The sequence below is a fragment of the Struthio camelus genome, chromosome 18 (genome assembly GCF_040807025.1).
Source record: "Struthio camelus isolate bStrCam1 chromosome 18, bStrCam1.hap1, whole genome shotgun sequence".
Lineage (NCBI taxonomy): Eukaryota > Metazoa > Chordata > Aves > Struthioniformes > Struthionidae > Struthio > Struthio camelus.
In genome coordinates this window covers 8,242,552-8,259,131 of record NC_090959.1, presented here as the reverse complement: position 1 = coordinate 8,259,131, position 16,580 = coordinate 8,242,552, and the positions used below count along the sequence as shown (strand labels likewise).

The following is a 16,580-nucleotide window of genomic DNA, read 5'->3' as shown; positions in this document are numbered from 1 at the left end:
CGGGAATTAATTCCTAATTCCAAGAAAATAGCAAAGCAGCAGCGTTCATTCGTTTCACGGGAGCCCAGGCTGACCCAGGAGCTCCTGTCCGGCCCCACTTTCTGTCAGACGGACGCCACTCTCAATCCGAGCATGTTTTACCCGATTGCCAGCCTGCCAGTCAGCTGGGTCAGAAAGGGTTTTCTCCATGACGTTGTTTTTTCCATAAAAAGTTTTAGCCACTTTTAACTCAAAGGGTATTTCAGAGTTCAGCAATCCAGCCCAAAACTCAACGGGCTGAAAAAAGTGAGGAAATACAGTATCTGCTTTGCGATTTTTTTCCCCAGCCAAAATGAAAAAACTTGGAGTTTTTTGAGGAAATGAAACCAGGCAGATTTCTTAAAATAAGGCATTTGGTCAGAAGCCCAATCATTCATCACAATTAAAGGCAGAGGAATTTTTCTACCAGTCCTATGGGGCTCTCGAGCAGCAATTCACAGATTCGAAGTCCAGATGAAACAATTACGACAACTACGCAGTGAGCTGAGACAGCTCCCAGACCACCGCCCAGGCCGGCAGCACCAGCATCTTCAGCACGTCTGCGCCGAGAGCTACCGAGGACACGCAGGAACCATGAGCCGCCAGGTCCCTCTCTGCGCTCTGCGAAAGCTCAGCGGGCCTTATGGAAGCAAAACTGGAAAAAACTCATAGTCGGCAGGCCAAAAGGCTCTGGCTCCGTACCAGGGTAAGCTGAAAAAATGCGCCGCCCTCCCCCAGGCAGGGAGGCTTTCTGTATCTCAGATTTTATATGTAAATTGGACATTTTACTTAAATATATTTTATTTTTATAGATAAGCCTCTTTCACATTCCACTGAAATGACGATAACCTCCGCGCAAAGCCCGATTGAAATGGATGACTTTAAACCATGGCTTCCTGCCTGCTGATTTCAAGCATTTGGACGGGAGTCAACTCCTCCCTGCCCCACGCAGGAGCGGATCAATCGAGCAAGAAGTTACCATTTACCACGGTCATTTTGCAGATTAAAGGCACGCTTCATTTTTCCCTTTTTGTGTTGGTAAGCTGTTGAGATAAGGATTTCCCACTAGGTCAGACTTAATAGGCCATTAATCCCACTTCCTCCGCACGGCCGGCCGCCTGAAGCATATCCATCTCTGGGACTGATGTGCTGGTCTCCTGACTGCTTCTCATTAGAGGATCCCCGCAAGCCTCAGCTGCTCCTGGTTCAAACCGAGAGACCCAGGAAGCCATGGAGAAAGCAGCCTGCTGTCAACAGATGCTTTCTCCTCGGAGCTTCTAGAAGCGCGCGCTCCCTCTTACCCTAATAGGGCATGAACGAGTTTAAGAAAATTCAGGCAAGGCGGGTGGAAAGGAGATAAAGCTCTGTGCACCCTCTTCTGAGGTCAAAATACATCTCACCACAATAAACGCGCAAAGCCAAAAAATGCGTCAGCATTAGTGCTCCGACTCCACAAGAGCCACGGCCAGCTCGGGCTGCAGATGAGGCAGTTCTGGGAAAGAGCTGAAAAGAGGTCTAATACATCACGCGTTTACTCGTCCTGCGGCACCGAGTCTCCGCAGTCAGCGGAGCCCCCATGCACACGTCCTCACCCGTGGGGGAGCGACGCTGCGGAGCCGTCGGACGAGTCGCGTGGCTCTGCCGGGTTTCCTGATCCCGGCTCTGCTACCTGTCCCCGTGCCCTGCGCGTGGACGAGGACAACGAGCTGCCGACCCAAATCCCGCAGTCTCGTCCCTGCTGGACTCCAGCAGCGAGAAGGCAGCGAGGAGCAGCTCAGGGCAGCGAGGACGGTGGTGTCTGCACCTCCGCAGCAAAAACGGGCTAGAAACAGCCTCTGGGAGGCTGCGCCCTCGGCGGCGCGCAACGTAGGTGCGGCCTACGCGAGTTTGCTCCAGTGGCAGGCCGGGTGCATAGGGTTTCTTGCAGGGGTACCAACCCGTCCGCCCAAGGCATGCACCTTCCTCCTCTAAAACCGGCACAAAACCAGCCCGTGCATCAGCCGTTCCCCTTTGCTCTGCCCAGAGCCCTGCTGCACGCGCTCCCCGGCACGCTCAGGCTGCCGAGCGAGAGCGGCAACCTCCGAAGGCCACCGCGGGCCAGATGGGCATCTCTAGGTCTAAACGCCATGAGCGAGAGCTCCTAGCGTTTAACAGCTTCCTCTCGTCGCCTTCGTCGAATGTCCATCGGCTCAAGCGAGGGACGCGCAGAGCCCCAGCCCCGGGCGCGCTCTAGGGCCGCAGCGGGGACCAGGCCCTCCTCTAGCCCGGCAGAAACACCCTGCCGCTCGCCCGCGGCGAGGCACCAAACCGCCCGCAGCCGCCGGGGCTGAGGGAGCCGCCCCCGGCTCCCCCAGCCTCTCGCCACGTCTCCAGCACCGAAGCCCCCGACGCCTCCTCGCGCCCTTCCTCCCGGCACCTCCGTCGTGATTAACGGAGACGCCAGCGCCGGGGAGGGGGGCACGAACTAGCTGACGGACGGGCAGCGATTTGAAACGGGGACTGTTTCTTAATGGCCTGATAGTGGTCCTCTGGGGAATCCTGAAAGACAACAAAGCATTTCCTCCGTTTATTTTTTTCCTTTAGGAAACACAATTTGCTTATTTCAGCTCCTTTTTCAGTTGGATATATTACTAAAAGGAGCCTTGGTCACCTTGAAAGCACAAGGATTGTTTCTCGAGGTTCCCGGCAAGGCGTCGTTTGCTAAAACAGCAAAACCAAGCCCCCCGATGACCTAGGACAGCCGTGACGCAAGGCGCGGGGGGACGTTCGCGTCCACGCCTGGGCCCCGGGGCCAGCCGCCGGGAAGGAGGGGCGAAGACGTGCCTCTCGGCATTCGTCCTCGGTCCAGCTTCATCGCGGTGAGCCCCGCAGAGCAGCTCAGTCGCGCTCAGCAGAGGCGAATGGGAAAAGACCTTCATTCATTTTGTGGCACGGGAGGGGAACGGGCATTTTTGGTGCTGGTGGGGGGGGGGGGGGGGAGCAGGGCAGCCCCGGGCTCCCAGGCACAGCCCCAGCCCCCGCACCTCACTCAATGCTAAAATAAACGCCAGCGAGCGAATTTCTATTAATTGAGAATTAACCAAGCAAGATTATCCGCTTTCCAAACACACGGAGCCTCACGAGAAACGCCTCTGCTGGGAGAGCGGGAGAGAGGAGCGCGCCCAGCGGCGCGTCCTGCCCCGGCCCCGGCCCGTCCGCCAGGCTTCCTCCCGCCGCCGCCTCTCACGCTTCGGCACAAAACCGGGGGAAACCAGGCTGCAAAAGGACGTTTAAAAAAAAAAAAAAAATCCCTAGGATACTCTCGTTGCCAGACTTCCCGAGTTCGGGCACAGCCCCGAAGATCGCAGGTGCAGGCAGGCCCGCCGCGCCGAGCGCCCGGGGGCGCAGGGGGGCTGGCAAAGCGGTGCGGGGGCCGCCTCTCTGCTGGCGGCAGTCCCGCAAGGGAGAGCGGAGACGCGCCCCCCAGGTGCTGCGTGCGGCCTGCAAACCCAGCCAGGCTTCAAAAGCGGGCAACAAACCGCCTCAGGAGCGAGGCCTACGCCCGGCCCGCAAAGGGCCTCCCCGAGGCCCAGGGCCGGCCCGGCCCCCGCCTCACCCCGAGCCTTCAGCCGGCCGCGCTCGCACAGGTCACACCCTGCGATAAGGGATGTTAACGCCCGACATTTCAAACCCAGTCTAGACGTTTTTACAGGCATCTGTTCAAGTGGTAGTAACGTAGGCCCTCGGTAGGGAGTACAGTTAACAAAAGCTATAAATATATTCATTTTCAGTCGTACCCTCCAGCTTCTCGGCGACTTTGGGGCTGGCATCTAAAGATAAACAGGCGAAGCACGGCAGTGACGTCTTTACCATCTTTCATATTTTGATTTCCCATTGCTCCTATGGCATTTGGCAGGCATGTTTCAGGTGCGTTAACAGGACGCGCGCCTTTCAAACTGTCGAAGGGACTGGCCAAATCCTCGTGTTACAGCGGGCGTCGCGAGGTCCCCTCACCGACTGTGGTCCAGGTCACTAGGAAGCACGACGAGAGGCAGCAGGAAGGTCACAGCGGCCGCCAGTCGAGCGGGACAGAGCCGGGACGCGCGACGCTCGCGCTGCTGCTTCGGTCCCCCCGCGCGCGCTAGGAAGGAGATCTGTTCTGGTTCGCGACGCAGCTACTGAGCGTACAGACCTGCAGAGCGAAGACCGTCCCCCCGACCCGGGGGAGACCCTCGAGACGCAGCCAGCCCTGCGCCTCCTCCACGTGCTCATTTCATTTGATTTCGGAGGAGACGAAAGCCGACCACCGCCCGCATCCCGCTGCCTGCCTGGGGAGGCACCCCTTTCCCCGCGCGGCGCGCGCGCGCGCTCTGCGGTCTCGCGGAGCGGCCCTGGGGCAGCTCGCGCCTCCGGGAGCATCCGCCCGGCAGCCGTGCCCCGCGCCGGCCCTGCGGCGCGCGCGAGACGACGGCGCGACGCCAGCCAGGCTAGCTCAGCGAGGCAGAGCAGCGGAGCCGCGGCCTCCCGGACCTCGGAGCAAGCTGCGGTACTCATCTTCAAGGCGGGCCAAAAGCGACGCTGCTACCTGGGCCTGGGGTAGCCGAAAGCTGGGCTGCCAGGGTGGAAAACCCAAAGGAGCCCATCGGCGGTCCTCATCGCGGCGACTCTCATCGCGGCGACGCCCCTGGCACCTCTCGCGAAGGCCCTCGGCATCGGGGCCGACGTCCCGCTCCCCGGCGGCTGTTTCCTTTCCTCCCGGCGGCTGTCAGGGGACGGACTAGCCGTCCGCCCTCGAGCCAACTTCCCTGCTTCAGTGACTGGGAAACGACTTCCCAGCTGGGCTCCCACGACCCCGGCGCGTTTCTGAACGAGCCCCCAGACTCAGGCAGAGGGCGAGCGCGGGGAGGAGGAAGGCAGGAGGGAAACGGGCACCTCGGCCGTTAACGCCGGCACGGGGCGCCGCAGGGGCCGGCTGCGTCTCGGCTCCCGCGGGAGTTGCTGGGATCGGAGGGCTCACAACAGCCCGGGGGCATCAGCAGTCCGGGGTAAAGCCAGCGGCCGTCGTAGGACGCACGCTAACCCGTCTGCAGGCAGCAGCAGCGCGGTCTCCGTTTGCGGGGGCAGAGGCGCATTCAGAGCTTTCAGGCTATTTTTCTCCTGAACAGCAGCCACGGCAGGGAGGGTTCAAGATACTTTAGCTCGCACGAGCTTCACCCCATTAGCTGACCCCCAAGCTTTCCGGATGGATGCGCCCCACGTTTCTGCCTGGCCAGCGGGAACCAGGCTTTGCTCGCGGCCTCCGCGTGTCCGCCGAGGCTGTGCCGAGACACCCGTCCTGGCGAGCGGCAGCCGGGCACAGCCCGGCACGGGAAGCCTGCGGCCATGGCTATGGCTGGGATAGCACTACCTCCTATCGAACAGTTTCACTGAAATCATGAAAATAAATAAATAAATAAATAAATAAATCGCTATTCCCTCAGGCCACAGCAAGGCAACACCAACTCTGTCCGCAGCCTGTTGCCTAACGTGGAAAGCAGCTAGATTTTCACCTTGAGAGAAATTTAGGAGGGACCTGATGAGGCCAGAGCAGCCTGAAGGACGAGGCCATCGGCAGGTCCAGAGTTACAGCCAGAAAAGCCAAACCAAGCATGCAGAGGGGAGGACCTGCAAACCAAAGCCCAGTCGCATGGACACCCTTGCACTGGAGACGTGCACAAGAGGAGGAAGAGGATGGTTTTCTTATGCTCGCTATCCCCGGTCTGCCACCACGTGCATATCCACTGTCACACACTAGACACGTGCCAGGCTCTGAACGCACATCAGCAGGGCCGTGCCGCAGAGCGCTGCAGCCTTGCGTATCTTCATATTTTGGTAGCATGCCTGAGATTCCTAAGGTGCAACAGGCAGGGCTTTGCACAGCTGCCAGCACTCGGCCTTGTTTTTCCTCTAGGTTTCTTTGCCTTAAAGAGCCTTTTATGGTACAAAAACAGTGAATTCCGGTCTTCCCTTGACGTTTCACTCCCAAACAGTGAAAGACTGGATGCCACATTAGTTTAGCTCTGCAAGGGGCTCCCCTGAGTGCCAGAAGCCCATGGAAAAAAAAAAAAAATCAGACTTTCCTACAGCAAAAGTGCATGGATTTAGTCATGCTTCTGCACAGTCTGTTTGCTTGGCCACAGTAATTAGTTCCTAACGATAGTCTCACATAGAGATATGTCAGACCTTCCGCGAAGGAAGGATTCACGTGGCCTCAAAGACATTTCTTTGGGTGAGGCGATTTTGACAGCGGGAATCACGGTTGGGTGCCGTTAGCAAAGCAATCCCCAGGGCTCACAGGGGACTGGGGGAGGTAAATCCCCCTGTTTTCTCTCCTCTGAAATCTTGGCACTTGGCAAACAGGAATTTGACATTAGTGTTGCTTCTGGGGTAATCCACAAGTCTCAGCTCCTAACTTTGAGACCTGCCAGCCCCAGTGAAACCCGCTGGCCCGCTAAGATGAGGCCACTTGTTCATTGTCCTCACACATGAAAGACCCCCTTTGGCCTTAGGGCGATCTCCACCATGAAACGAGTTTATCCCGCCTCGGGTAGCCAGCCCAGCGGTGAAATACGAGCGGCATCCATTCAAGGACATGTCGGGATGGGCAGCCTCAGCAGCTGGTCTCCGCAGGCTTCGGGACACAGCGTTTGGGATATGGACGGCTGCTGAGCGGGGAACGCAGAGATACTCCAGGCAGCTCTGGCTGGAAACAAGGAGGCGGGAGGCTTTCGAAAGCAGGGGTGAGTTCTGTAGCTGCCGCGGGATCTGGGTCAGGAAAGGGATGAGACCCATCAGGGACGCACAGTCATCAGGACAACACCTAAAAGCCGGGAGTCAGGCTGCGGCGCACAGCTCCCGGGGCTGACACGGCTCCGAGCCAGGACGGGTGCAAGGTGAAGCGTTTCAGACGCGCAGGTTCAGCCTGCGCCCTCTGACAGGCTCCCGCGTGTGTCGCTGAGCTGGGGATCACAGTGCCGCTGCCTAGGGCCAAACGCCCTCGGGGCGGCAAGGAGACGGACGCCGCAGTCCCAGGAGTAACGCAAACACCCAAGCTGGAAAACTCCACCTTGTGGTTACAAGCCAGGAAGGTGCTAATGGCAGTACAGCCCTTTTATAAACCTTAGCAATTAGTTCCCAAAAATCTATACACAATTATTTACTGTCACGGGTGTAGACACTGAGGCAGGGGCCAAGGCCAAAGAGAAAGCTGGTGACGGAGCTGGGATTACATCTAAAGAGGCTTTCTAAGTGATATTCAATATATTTACTCTTGACTACAAAGCTGAGCTAAAAGAAGGAAGCAGCACGTGAATCAGGTTTTTAAAAGGCAGCAGCTCTGCACAGTGCAACCTGCTCCAAGAAGACATGCTAACCGAAACAGCAAATTAAAGTTAAAAGAAAGTAAAGACAATTCTCCCCTTTGCAGCAGGTCTGGTACTAGCTGCGTTCAGAGCTCAGCCTGCTGAAGCCCTGGATATCTGAGCAGCACCAGCTTGGTCCTGTAAAATGCTTTTTGGGGATGCCCTAAGGGGGAAACCCAGATGCAGCTGCTCCGCAGCCACCGGCCACCCTCTAGGAGCTGCAGCAACCACCATCCTCAGCTGCAGGCAAAACCCCCCGTGAAGAACGAGGGGAACGCGATCAGAGGAGATTTATGGCCGGAGAGGGCTGCGTCCTCTTCCCCGGCCGCACCAGTTGCATTACACAAGCTCTGCGAGGGGAGGACTCTCTTGAGGAAAATGGCTCTAACGTCTTATTTCCTCCAACTCCAAGGTTTCCTTAATAGGAAATTATTTCCAAGCCGCGCTCGTGAGGGCTGCAGTCCCTCGCGAGGGCAGCGGGCGCATTCCAGCCCCTGATGGAAAACACTGCCAAACCGCTTTTGATCCAACGTGTAAATAGTGTATAATAAAAAGAGGCTTCTATAAACCGACCGAGCTGTCAGGGAGCAGCTTTTGCAGCTCTAACCTCGTTATTTATGGCTGGGGAGCAGCACGGGCGCGCGCACTCCTCCGGGGTGCCGTGAGCGCCGGTATCGGGCTGAGCCTGCGCTGCCCCTCGCTGCCTGCCCGCTCACACCACGGCACGCTGTTATTTTTATTGTAGCTGTCCCTGCACGGCTTTCGCTTGAAATCTTGCCGGCTTCTCTCTGCCGGTCTCCGAGGTGACGGAGCCTGGCTGCAAACAAGCCTGTTCCTGCAACGCTTGGAGCCGAAACAGCTGCCGGCAACGTAGAGCTGGGCTTTCTCTAAAGGGTTTGCGGCAGGAGGCAGAGTCAGGGGGTTGAAATAGGGCATCTTCCTGGCTGCAGGTATCTCCTAGGTTTGCCTGATAACAAAGTAAGGTTCATAGAATGGCCGTAAAAAGGAGCGAGGCAGGAGAGCCCCGGGATCGCACCCAGGAGACCCCGCTCACGCCACTTCCCACCACGCCGGTCTGCAGGAGCAAAGAGAAACTCTGTGGCCCCCAAAAGCAAGGCCATAACTTGGGACCGGAGCTCTGAGATCGTGTCAAGCATCGCAGTGAGCCTGACTCCAGCTAAACCCCAAAGGGGAGCAGAGAGCAAGCACAGGGCGCCCCATCCAAACTGAAGCGGGGTTGGGCACGTCCAGCCTGGATGGCCCTGGCTCCAAAGGATGGAGATCTCCATCGCTGCTGAGCGACAGCCAGGCAGGGAAGGGTCTCAGTAGAGAGGTGAGATGAAAACCATGAGGACTTTCACAACCGCATCTCCCTGAGGAAGAAGGGGAGCGAGGAGGCTCTGAACTTCCACCCACCAGTGCCCCCATTCTCCATTACAGACATCCCCACCAACTGGTTTGGGCACCAAGCACCCATTTTAGCGAATCAAACTACAGGGGCCTGCTCCCACCAACTCCATCCCCCCCACACGGCACGGGAGGAGGAAAAGGGCTGCCACAGGGACCAGGCACCTACCTCCGCTCCATGGCCAGACCAGCTTAGAGACAAGCAAGAAACATTGCCAGAGGACGGACGCTCTGCTTTCCTACCGGCAGGGCCCCAACGGGCAGAGGGGAGACCAAGCAGCAAGAGCACTGCTCCTTCGCCTCCTCCTGCCTGGCTGGTGGGGGAACAGTGGAGCAATTAGCACTTCCAGCTGATTACTAACACAGCTAATCACGAGCTGAGCCCACCTGTCTGCTTTTCAAAGCAAACCCTGCCGCGTCCTCTCACCTTGCTCCTCTGCCGGTGCTCCCAAAGCTCGGAGCTGCGTAAACACCGCGGGAGAGAGGCTTGCGCAGACGGCGGGTGAGGGAGCTCAGCCCGCCGCGGAGCGGGGGGCCGAGGCGGGGACGACCCTGTGCCTGCCATAAAATCACTGCTGGACCGCAGCTGGGGGGCTGCAGGGAGAGCCGACTGATTCCCTTAAGGACTACGCCACGCTCGCTGCTCAGGAGCCTGTTTGATCTACTGCACGCAAAAACACCCTATTTTCCGCTCTGCCCCATTAATAAAACCCCAGCTGCTCCAGCGGGACGAAACAGCGCTGGGAGGCCAGAGGCTGCGACGGGCAGGAGGTCAAACACACGCACGAGCAGACACTTATGGCCATCGGGAGCTCGGTTAAACTGTGGAAGTCGCTGCCACGCGACTCCGAGGAGGCCAAAAGCGTGAGTTTGTCTAAAAAAGGAGATGGAAACCAGGGAAGGCTGGAAGCTGTTCCCCCGGCGCAGCAGCCTCCCGGGGGCCCCGGCGGCCCCTCTCGGCCCCGCTCCTCCGGCAGCGCCCTGCGGGGAGCCGCGCTTCGCCCCGCCGGCGCGCCGGGCAGGGGTCCGGAGGGGCCCGCGGCAAGGGCACCCCACCGCCGGGTGCCTGCACGCTCGCGGCCCACAGCCCCTACCTGGAGGCCGCGATCTCCGACTTCTGCCGGGCGATGGCGGCTGCCCTCTGCGCCCCCTCCACGCTCCGGTCCACCTTCTGCCTGATCTTGGCGCTCTTGAGGGGGATCACGCGCTTCTTCATGCCCTTGACGAGGACGTTGTGGCGGTACTTGCCCTCCTCCTTCTTGCCGTCGGGCAGCGTGGTGCAGCCGTAGCCGTGCCGCAGGTTGTCCAGCCACTCGCCCTCGTACTTCAGGCCGCTGGACCTCTCGCTCACGCCGAAGCCCGAGCGCTTGTCGTTCTTCCACTCGCCCATGTAGGTCTCCGTGGTGGTGGCGTCGATGTCGGACTCGAAGGGGGGGAACTCCTCGCCTTCGGCGCCCTCGCCCAGGCTGACGGTGGAGGTGGCGTCGCTGGCGGCCGAGCTGATGCCGCTCTCGCTCTTGAGGAAGCTCACGCGGCTCTTCTGGCTGGCCAGGGACGACTTGGACTCGGATTTCTTCAGCTTCCCCAGCAAGGAGCCCCTGCGGAAGAGGCCCCCTTTCTTGGGCTTGCCGGCCTCAGCGTCCGAGTAGAGGCTGAGGGCGAAGCCGCCGCGCGTGATGGTGGGCGACATGGGGAGGCTCTCGGCGTTGGCGGCCGGCGAGTCCTGCTGGGGCAGGGTGCCGTTGCTGTGCTCGCTGCGCAGGGAGGAGAGCGAGGTGCGCAGAGGGGAGCGGACCACCGAGGCCATGCCGTAGGGCACGCTCTGCCGTACGCCGTAGCCGTGCCGCATGCCGTTGGTGAACTGGCCCTGGTATGTTCCTGTGGGAAAGAGGAGGGACTTTGGTTAGAAGATGTCTTTTCCTTTCCCGCATGGGTGAACCCAGCAAGTGAAAACCCAGTGCTACGCTGTCGCGCCTGCTTTAAATGAGGTGTATCCACCTTTGCCTTCTCTAGAGAAGAGAAGTCCAAATTGCACTACCATTTATCTGTTTGCAAAAGCCACAGTCCCAAAGTGGAGCTTCAAGGGGAAGGAGGACAGAGGACACAAACCAGAGCGGGTGACAGGTCTCCTTTAGTTCACCAGAAAGGGGCCGGGGTACCAGGTTGCACCAGTGCAAGCCCAAAGTAACCTTAATGGACATGGTCCAGATTTGGACCAGGGCAACTGGAAGCAGGAGGCCGCCGCGGTGGGGCTGAGCGCAAGCTGCACTGGGCGGGTGGCAGCAGTGCTGTGCGTACGCGCGAGGCGGTACGGCACGGCTCTCCTTGGCTCGGTGACAGTCCCTTCCAGCCCGCTCTGCAGTTTGTCACTCACAGGCCTGCCAGGACGGGCTCTGGACCCGAGAGACGGGCACCTGGCCATCGCCCAGGTTCCCTGGTGCACCTGCAGCAGCATCGTCTTGCCCCTGGCTTTGTCGATGGTCCCAGCACCAAGAAGTGTGCCACACTGCACAGAGGGAGAGATGGGCAGGAAGGAGGGGACAGGAGAGCAGCAGCTCTGGGAAGGGTTCCCCCAGCTCCGTCCCCATCTCCAAAAATCACAGCCCTATGTCCCTTCTCCTGACCCAGCTCAGAGACTGCGTGTGTGACAGAGGGGAGGGCACGGAGAGGGACGTGCTTGCTCTGGGACTGCGCCCAGGGGTGCAGGACCCCGCTAAGAGCCACCAGAACAGCTCAAGGATGGGGAATAGCGTATTACTCCTCTGCGGGCCAGACCCTTTCCAGGTCTGCACCTTCTTGTGAGCGCGAGAAGGCAGACGCAGGCTCCAGAAAACTAAGTCAAAGACAACAGCTCTGACCTTTCTCAGTAGGATGTCAAGGGACTTAAATTATAAGCATCAAAACCCTCCCGAGAAGGGCTCCTGTGGGTGGCACGGCCCAGGGGGAAGCCTTTACCCTGAGCCAGGCCGAGGCGTCCCGAGAGCCGGCCCCGGGGACCCGCGGCGCCCCCAGCCCCTGCCCTGCCAGCCCCGGTTCCCGCGCTCCGCAGATGCTGTTGCCTCAGTAACCGGCAAACCACCGCAAACAAAAGCGGCTTTCAGCTCCGCTCGGCCGCCCGTGGCCCCCGTGGCAGAAGCCGGACGGGCCAGCCCTGGCCGAGAGCCGCAGGGCAGCCGCCCCGGAGCCCCCGGCCCTGCGCCGAGCGGGCTCCGCGGCGGCCGGGCGGCGCGGGGGGCAGAGGCTTCCCGGTGTCCTCCCGGGCGCAGCGTCTGCAGGCAAGCGGCCGGCTGTGCGGGGGGCATTTCCACGGGCATCTGTCCTGAACCGCCCGCTTTTCATCAGCCAGTGACAGGGAGTCACCAGGATGGACTAACTTTTAGGGACGCGAACCCTTCCCGGTGGCGGCGTTCCCCGGGGCCGGGCGAGCGGGACACAGCACGTCCCCCCGCTTGCTCCCCCAGGAAGAAGGGCAACCTGGCTTCAAGGCGTTACTTTGCACGTTCAGACGCTGCTGCTGAGACCAGGGCTGACCCTGCTGCCCGGGGATCAAATCCCGGTCCTTCTTTGGCGACGGTGGGAGTGCATATTTTACCCTCTCCCAGGCCACTTCTGCAGCGTAATCTCCCGAGCCTCAGGTTTCCTTGCAAGCCTCTTTGGCCCCGTCGGCGGGGTGTTGACTTACAGCGCCGGGGGCCGGGAAAGACAAGAAGCGCCCGCGCCCGGCAGCACCTGCTGCGGCGGCTAGCAGCCCCCGGCGCGTCGGGGCCGCGCTCGCCCGCGCCGCCGCTCCGGGACGGGGCCTTCAGCTTCGGCTTCCCTGCTGAGTCTGCTAGAAGTCAGGAGGATTCAGGCCGTGCGGAGTGTCTGCGCGCGGGGCCAGAGCAAGGTAGCAGCGCCCTGCTTCTTGGCATAGTTTTAAGCAGCTCCATTAGGAAAAAATACGGAGGGGAGGGCAGCCCGGGTCAGCAGTTTGGGCATGAGCTGGAGCCAAGGAGCCGCATCTGAGGCCTGCTGCACCCCTCCGGCGCAGGTGTCTGGGCGAGCTTCTCGTCCTTCTGGGCTCCCAGTTCCCTCTCTGTATAACGGTGACAACTCATCTTCCCAAACCAAAACTAAAGAGTTAGCAAGAACACAGGCACTGTCCCCATCTCCCTCCGCACGGCGAGCGGGTGCGCTCAGCGCTTCATCTCTGCTTGCGCTACGGCGGCGACCGGCGAGCAGGGCTGACACGCGACAGGGGTGACATCAGAGGGCTCCTTGCAGGACGGGACAACCTCCAGCCCCGCTCGATGCCCTGCGCGTGGAAGGCACCGTCTGCTCTTGCTGCCGCGTTATCCCGCTGGGAGAGGCGTCCGGGGCACGTCCTGCAGCACAGAGGGGCTCAGCGCCGCCTCTGCCTCCAGCGAGCCCCTGTCCCCTTCCCTCCTTCCCGACCAGCCTCAAGGCCACCTTCTGGCCAGCTGGGAAGGGAAAAGCCACACAGCAGAGCAGGCCTTCGAGCAGCAGAGATCTGGGTACCTAGTTCTCCCTGGGGCACAGGTAAACCCCGACTGTGCGTCTACACAACGTGTTGGGCAGACCCTCCCTCTAGGGTGGTTTAGGCCGCCTGATTTAAGCCCGTACTGGACAGCGATACTTCCTCTCCTGCGTGTGCTGTGACCACAGCTGCCAACCACGTCTGGCTGAACAGAGAGCACCGAAAGGCGGCAGGCACCCCGACAGGCAAAACAAACGCGGGGAAAGCAGGCACCAGCACCGGGGCCAGGGCGGGAGGAGGTCCAGCCGGTGAGGGACCACCGAGCGGTGCATGCCGCTTCCCACGCCGTAGCCGACAGCGCCTGGGCAGAGCCCGCGCGGGGCAGGGCAGGCAGGCGCTCGGCGCGCTGCCTCTCCCGCATCGGGGCTGCCGCGCTGCCCGCGCGCGCCGCGCAGGCGACCCGGCTCCTTCCTCGCCACGCGGCAAGGAACAGCACCCGGGAACAGCTCGCGCCAAAGCGTCCTCCTCTCCCCCTCGGCAAAGCCCAGCGAGCGCCGCAGGGGGGACGTGGCGGAGCAAGCCGGGGACAGACACGGTCCCGCCGCCCCTCGGCGGCACCCTTCTCCTCGCAGCCGCCCCGACGCCAAGCAGGCACGAGCTCCGGCGCGCTCAGTGCAGCTACAGCGACATGCAGCTGGTTTTGTAGCGGAAAACCACCCACGGCGCTGGGAGTCAGGGGTCCTGGTGCTCCCACGGAGTCACGAGCGGCCCTGGCCAGCTCGTTTCGTGTTTTCCTGACTCAGTTTCCCACTGTGGAAAGAGCCATCCTGCTTTCCCCCTCTGGCAGCTCAGCCCAGGCAGCAAGGCCCAGGCCGGGCGCTCGGCTTCCCAACCGGACGAAACTGCTGCAGCCTGGCTCTGCAGCCAAAGGGGTTTTGTTTTTTCTTCCTCACGGCATGAAGTGTCCCTACGCGGTCCTTGCTTTATGAGCATGTGATTTTACATCACAAGCTTTCAGCAAGGCAGACTCCTAGGTCCCGATGCACTGAGTTCAAAGAGAAAACAGGGCTGTGCTAACTCGCTCTGCTTCACGGACGCGCTCTGAGCACACCGGCACGCATCTGACCCTTAACTCCTTGTGAACATCAAAGCGCTATGGCAATTTAAAAGATATATATATAAGGCATTGCTATTAAAATATACAAGCAGGAGCCAGGACTGCGCAGGTCTTTTTTCTTCCTTTTTCCACCCCCTTCAGATTTGCACTGACTTCAGTGAATATTTTGGTGACGAAGTGGCTCTTCCCAGGAGTTTGATTTTGCTGGGGCAGCAGCCAGCTCCCTCTCCCTTCCCCCAGCGCTCTCCTGCCCCAGCCCAGCAGAACAGCCAGAAATTTTGGCTTAGAAATTCTCTCATGGAGTTTTGCCCTTTTTCCATTTTTCTTTAAAATTAGAACATTACAATGCACATTTTTATGGCAAAAATACACTTCCCCTTGTCTGAAACGTGCTTTTTGCTTTATCCCTGCAGCAAGGAAGGGTGGGCCACGAGGACAGCAGTGCCAGCGCTCAGCTCCACGCGCGGGGCTGCAGGCCAGCACAGGCAAACCGGCTCCAGAGCTGCAAACGGCTCAGAAAAGACGACGTTGAATTAGTCTTTGGAGTTGCATAATGAGATAATCTTCTTTGCATGAAAAACTGTATGCAACTGGACTATAAGTTTTGTCGAGGCGGAAGGCAAAGGAGCAAAGCCCCAGAGCGGGGCCGGCGGAGGCTGCGGCAGGGTCTTTTCACCCGGCTCAGTAACTCCTTTCCCTCCCTGCCCGGGAGAGACGCTCCTGCGCGGAAAGGCGCTTGCCTCCCTGCCGCTCTCCCGTGGAAATGCAGCCGATGCTCTCGGTCTCTTTTATAATGGTGCGCGTGCCCTTTCCAGGGATAAACAGGCCCCGGGCGAGACGCGACGTGGGAAAGGCAGGACGCAGAGCTGCAAGCCAGCGCGGCCACGTCACTCACGAGCGGCACAGGCAGCAGGAACGCAGCCCTGCGCCCAAACCGCTGGACGATCCTCTCACGTGAAAACAAATCTCTGTTGAGGACGGAGCTGGGACAGAGCCTCACCGCCTGCCTCCCCAGCGCCGTCTCTCACGACTGCCGCCCAACCCAGAGCAGGCTGATCGGACCCGCTGCCAGACGAGGTCTATCTTATGTCTGCCCCTGAACAAAGCGGGGAGGCGGTGACCCTTTCTACGCGTATTCATAGCACGGGAAGGATCGAGTTGCAGTGATGATCAAAACGTTGTCCCTGCCGACACTTCACTCCCAAACGCGCCCGATCCACGATCCACGGCAGGCGGGGCGGTAGCACCCTCCGTCTCCCCCGGCAGCACGTCTTTCCTCCCGGCAGCAGCTCGAGGGCAGGATGAGACGGCGCCCGGCTGCGTCCCAGACAAAGCCTCCAGCTGCCGCTGCGCACCCAGCCCCACCAGCGAGAGCCCGCTGACAGCGGGCGCCACCTCTCCCCTTCCCAGGCTGGGTCTAAGCTCTCGTATGATTAGCCATGAATGTAAATATTACAAACAACTAGGTAAATAATGCAAACAACTCAAAGAGTCTCGCTGTCTTACAATCATCTGCTGTTACCCCAATACTGTAATGACAGACGTGTCAGGAGAAGGCAGTAGGAAAGGCCAGACGCATTAAATCAGTGCGCAGAGCCACGTGCCAGACCAGTGAAAGCCTGCTGCGTGTTGGTGGTGTCAGTGTCACCAGGGGAAGGACTGCTGTAATATTGTCTAAAGTTTCTGTTGGAAAAGAAAGGGAGAAAAACATGGAGAGAAAGAAAAGAGACAGCAGTAACTCCTGGGTGAAATTCGGCCTTGCTACAGAGGCAGCCTGGGCCGTAGGAGTCTTGATGCCAGACTAGAAAACTGGGATTTGAGGCCCTGCACCATTTCTGATGTGTTATGTGACCTTTGACAAGTTATTCTGTCAATCTCAGTCACATGGAGATAATTCCACTTTTCTCGTGAAGCACCTGACGATCTCTGGAGGAGACGTGCCGCGGAGGTGCCGTCGCTCCCAGCCTGTGGCTGAAGGTGCACCAGACCTGACGGGCTGCGAAAGCGCCCGGAGCTCCCAGCGCCTGCGCGCGCTGCCCCAAGTCAGCTGTCAAAGCACGACCGACCCCAGCGACTGTGCTGTCTATCGGCTGCCCTTGGGATAACGCAGCGAGCAAAACCCATCGCCCTCACTGCTCCAGCTCTGGAGAAACCCCCTTCCCTTCCGTCCCTGGTGGCAGCT

At 59.9% G+C, this 16,580-nt stretch overlaps 1 protein-coding gene across 1 annotated transcript in view; it reads right to left on the bottom strand.

The window, feature by feature from the left end:
- JPH2 (junctophilin 2) overlaps positions 1 to 16,580 on the bottom strand; it is a 38,617-nt gene that overhangs the window by 17,759 nt on the left and 4,278 nt on the right. The window contains exon 2 of the mRNA XM_068912674.1: positions 9,899 to 10,682. Within this exon, the coding sequence (XP_068768775.1) occupies positions 9,899 to 10,682 (784 nt within the window). The remainder of the gene's footprint in view (positions 1 to 9,898; positions 10,683 to 16,580) is intronic.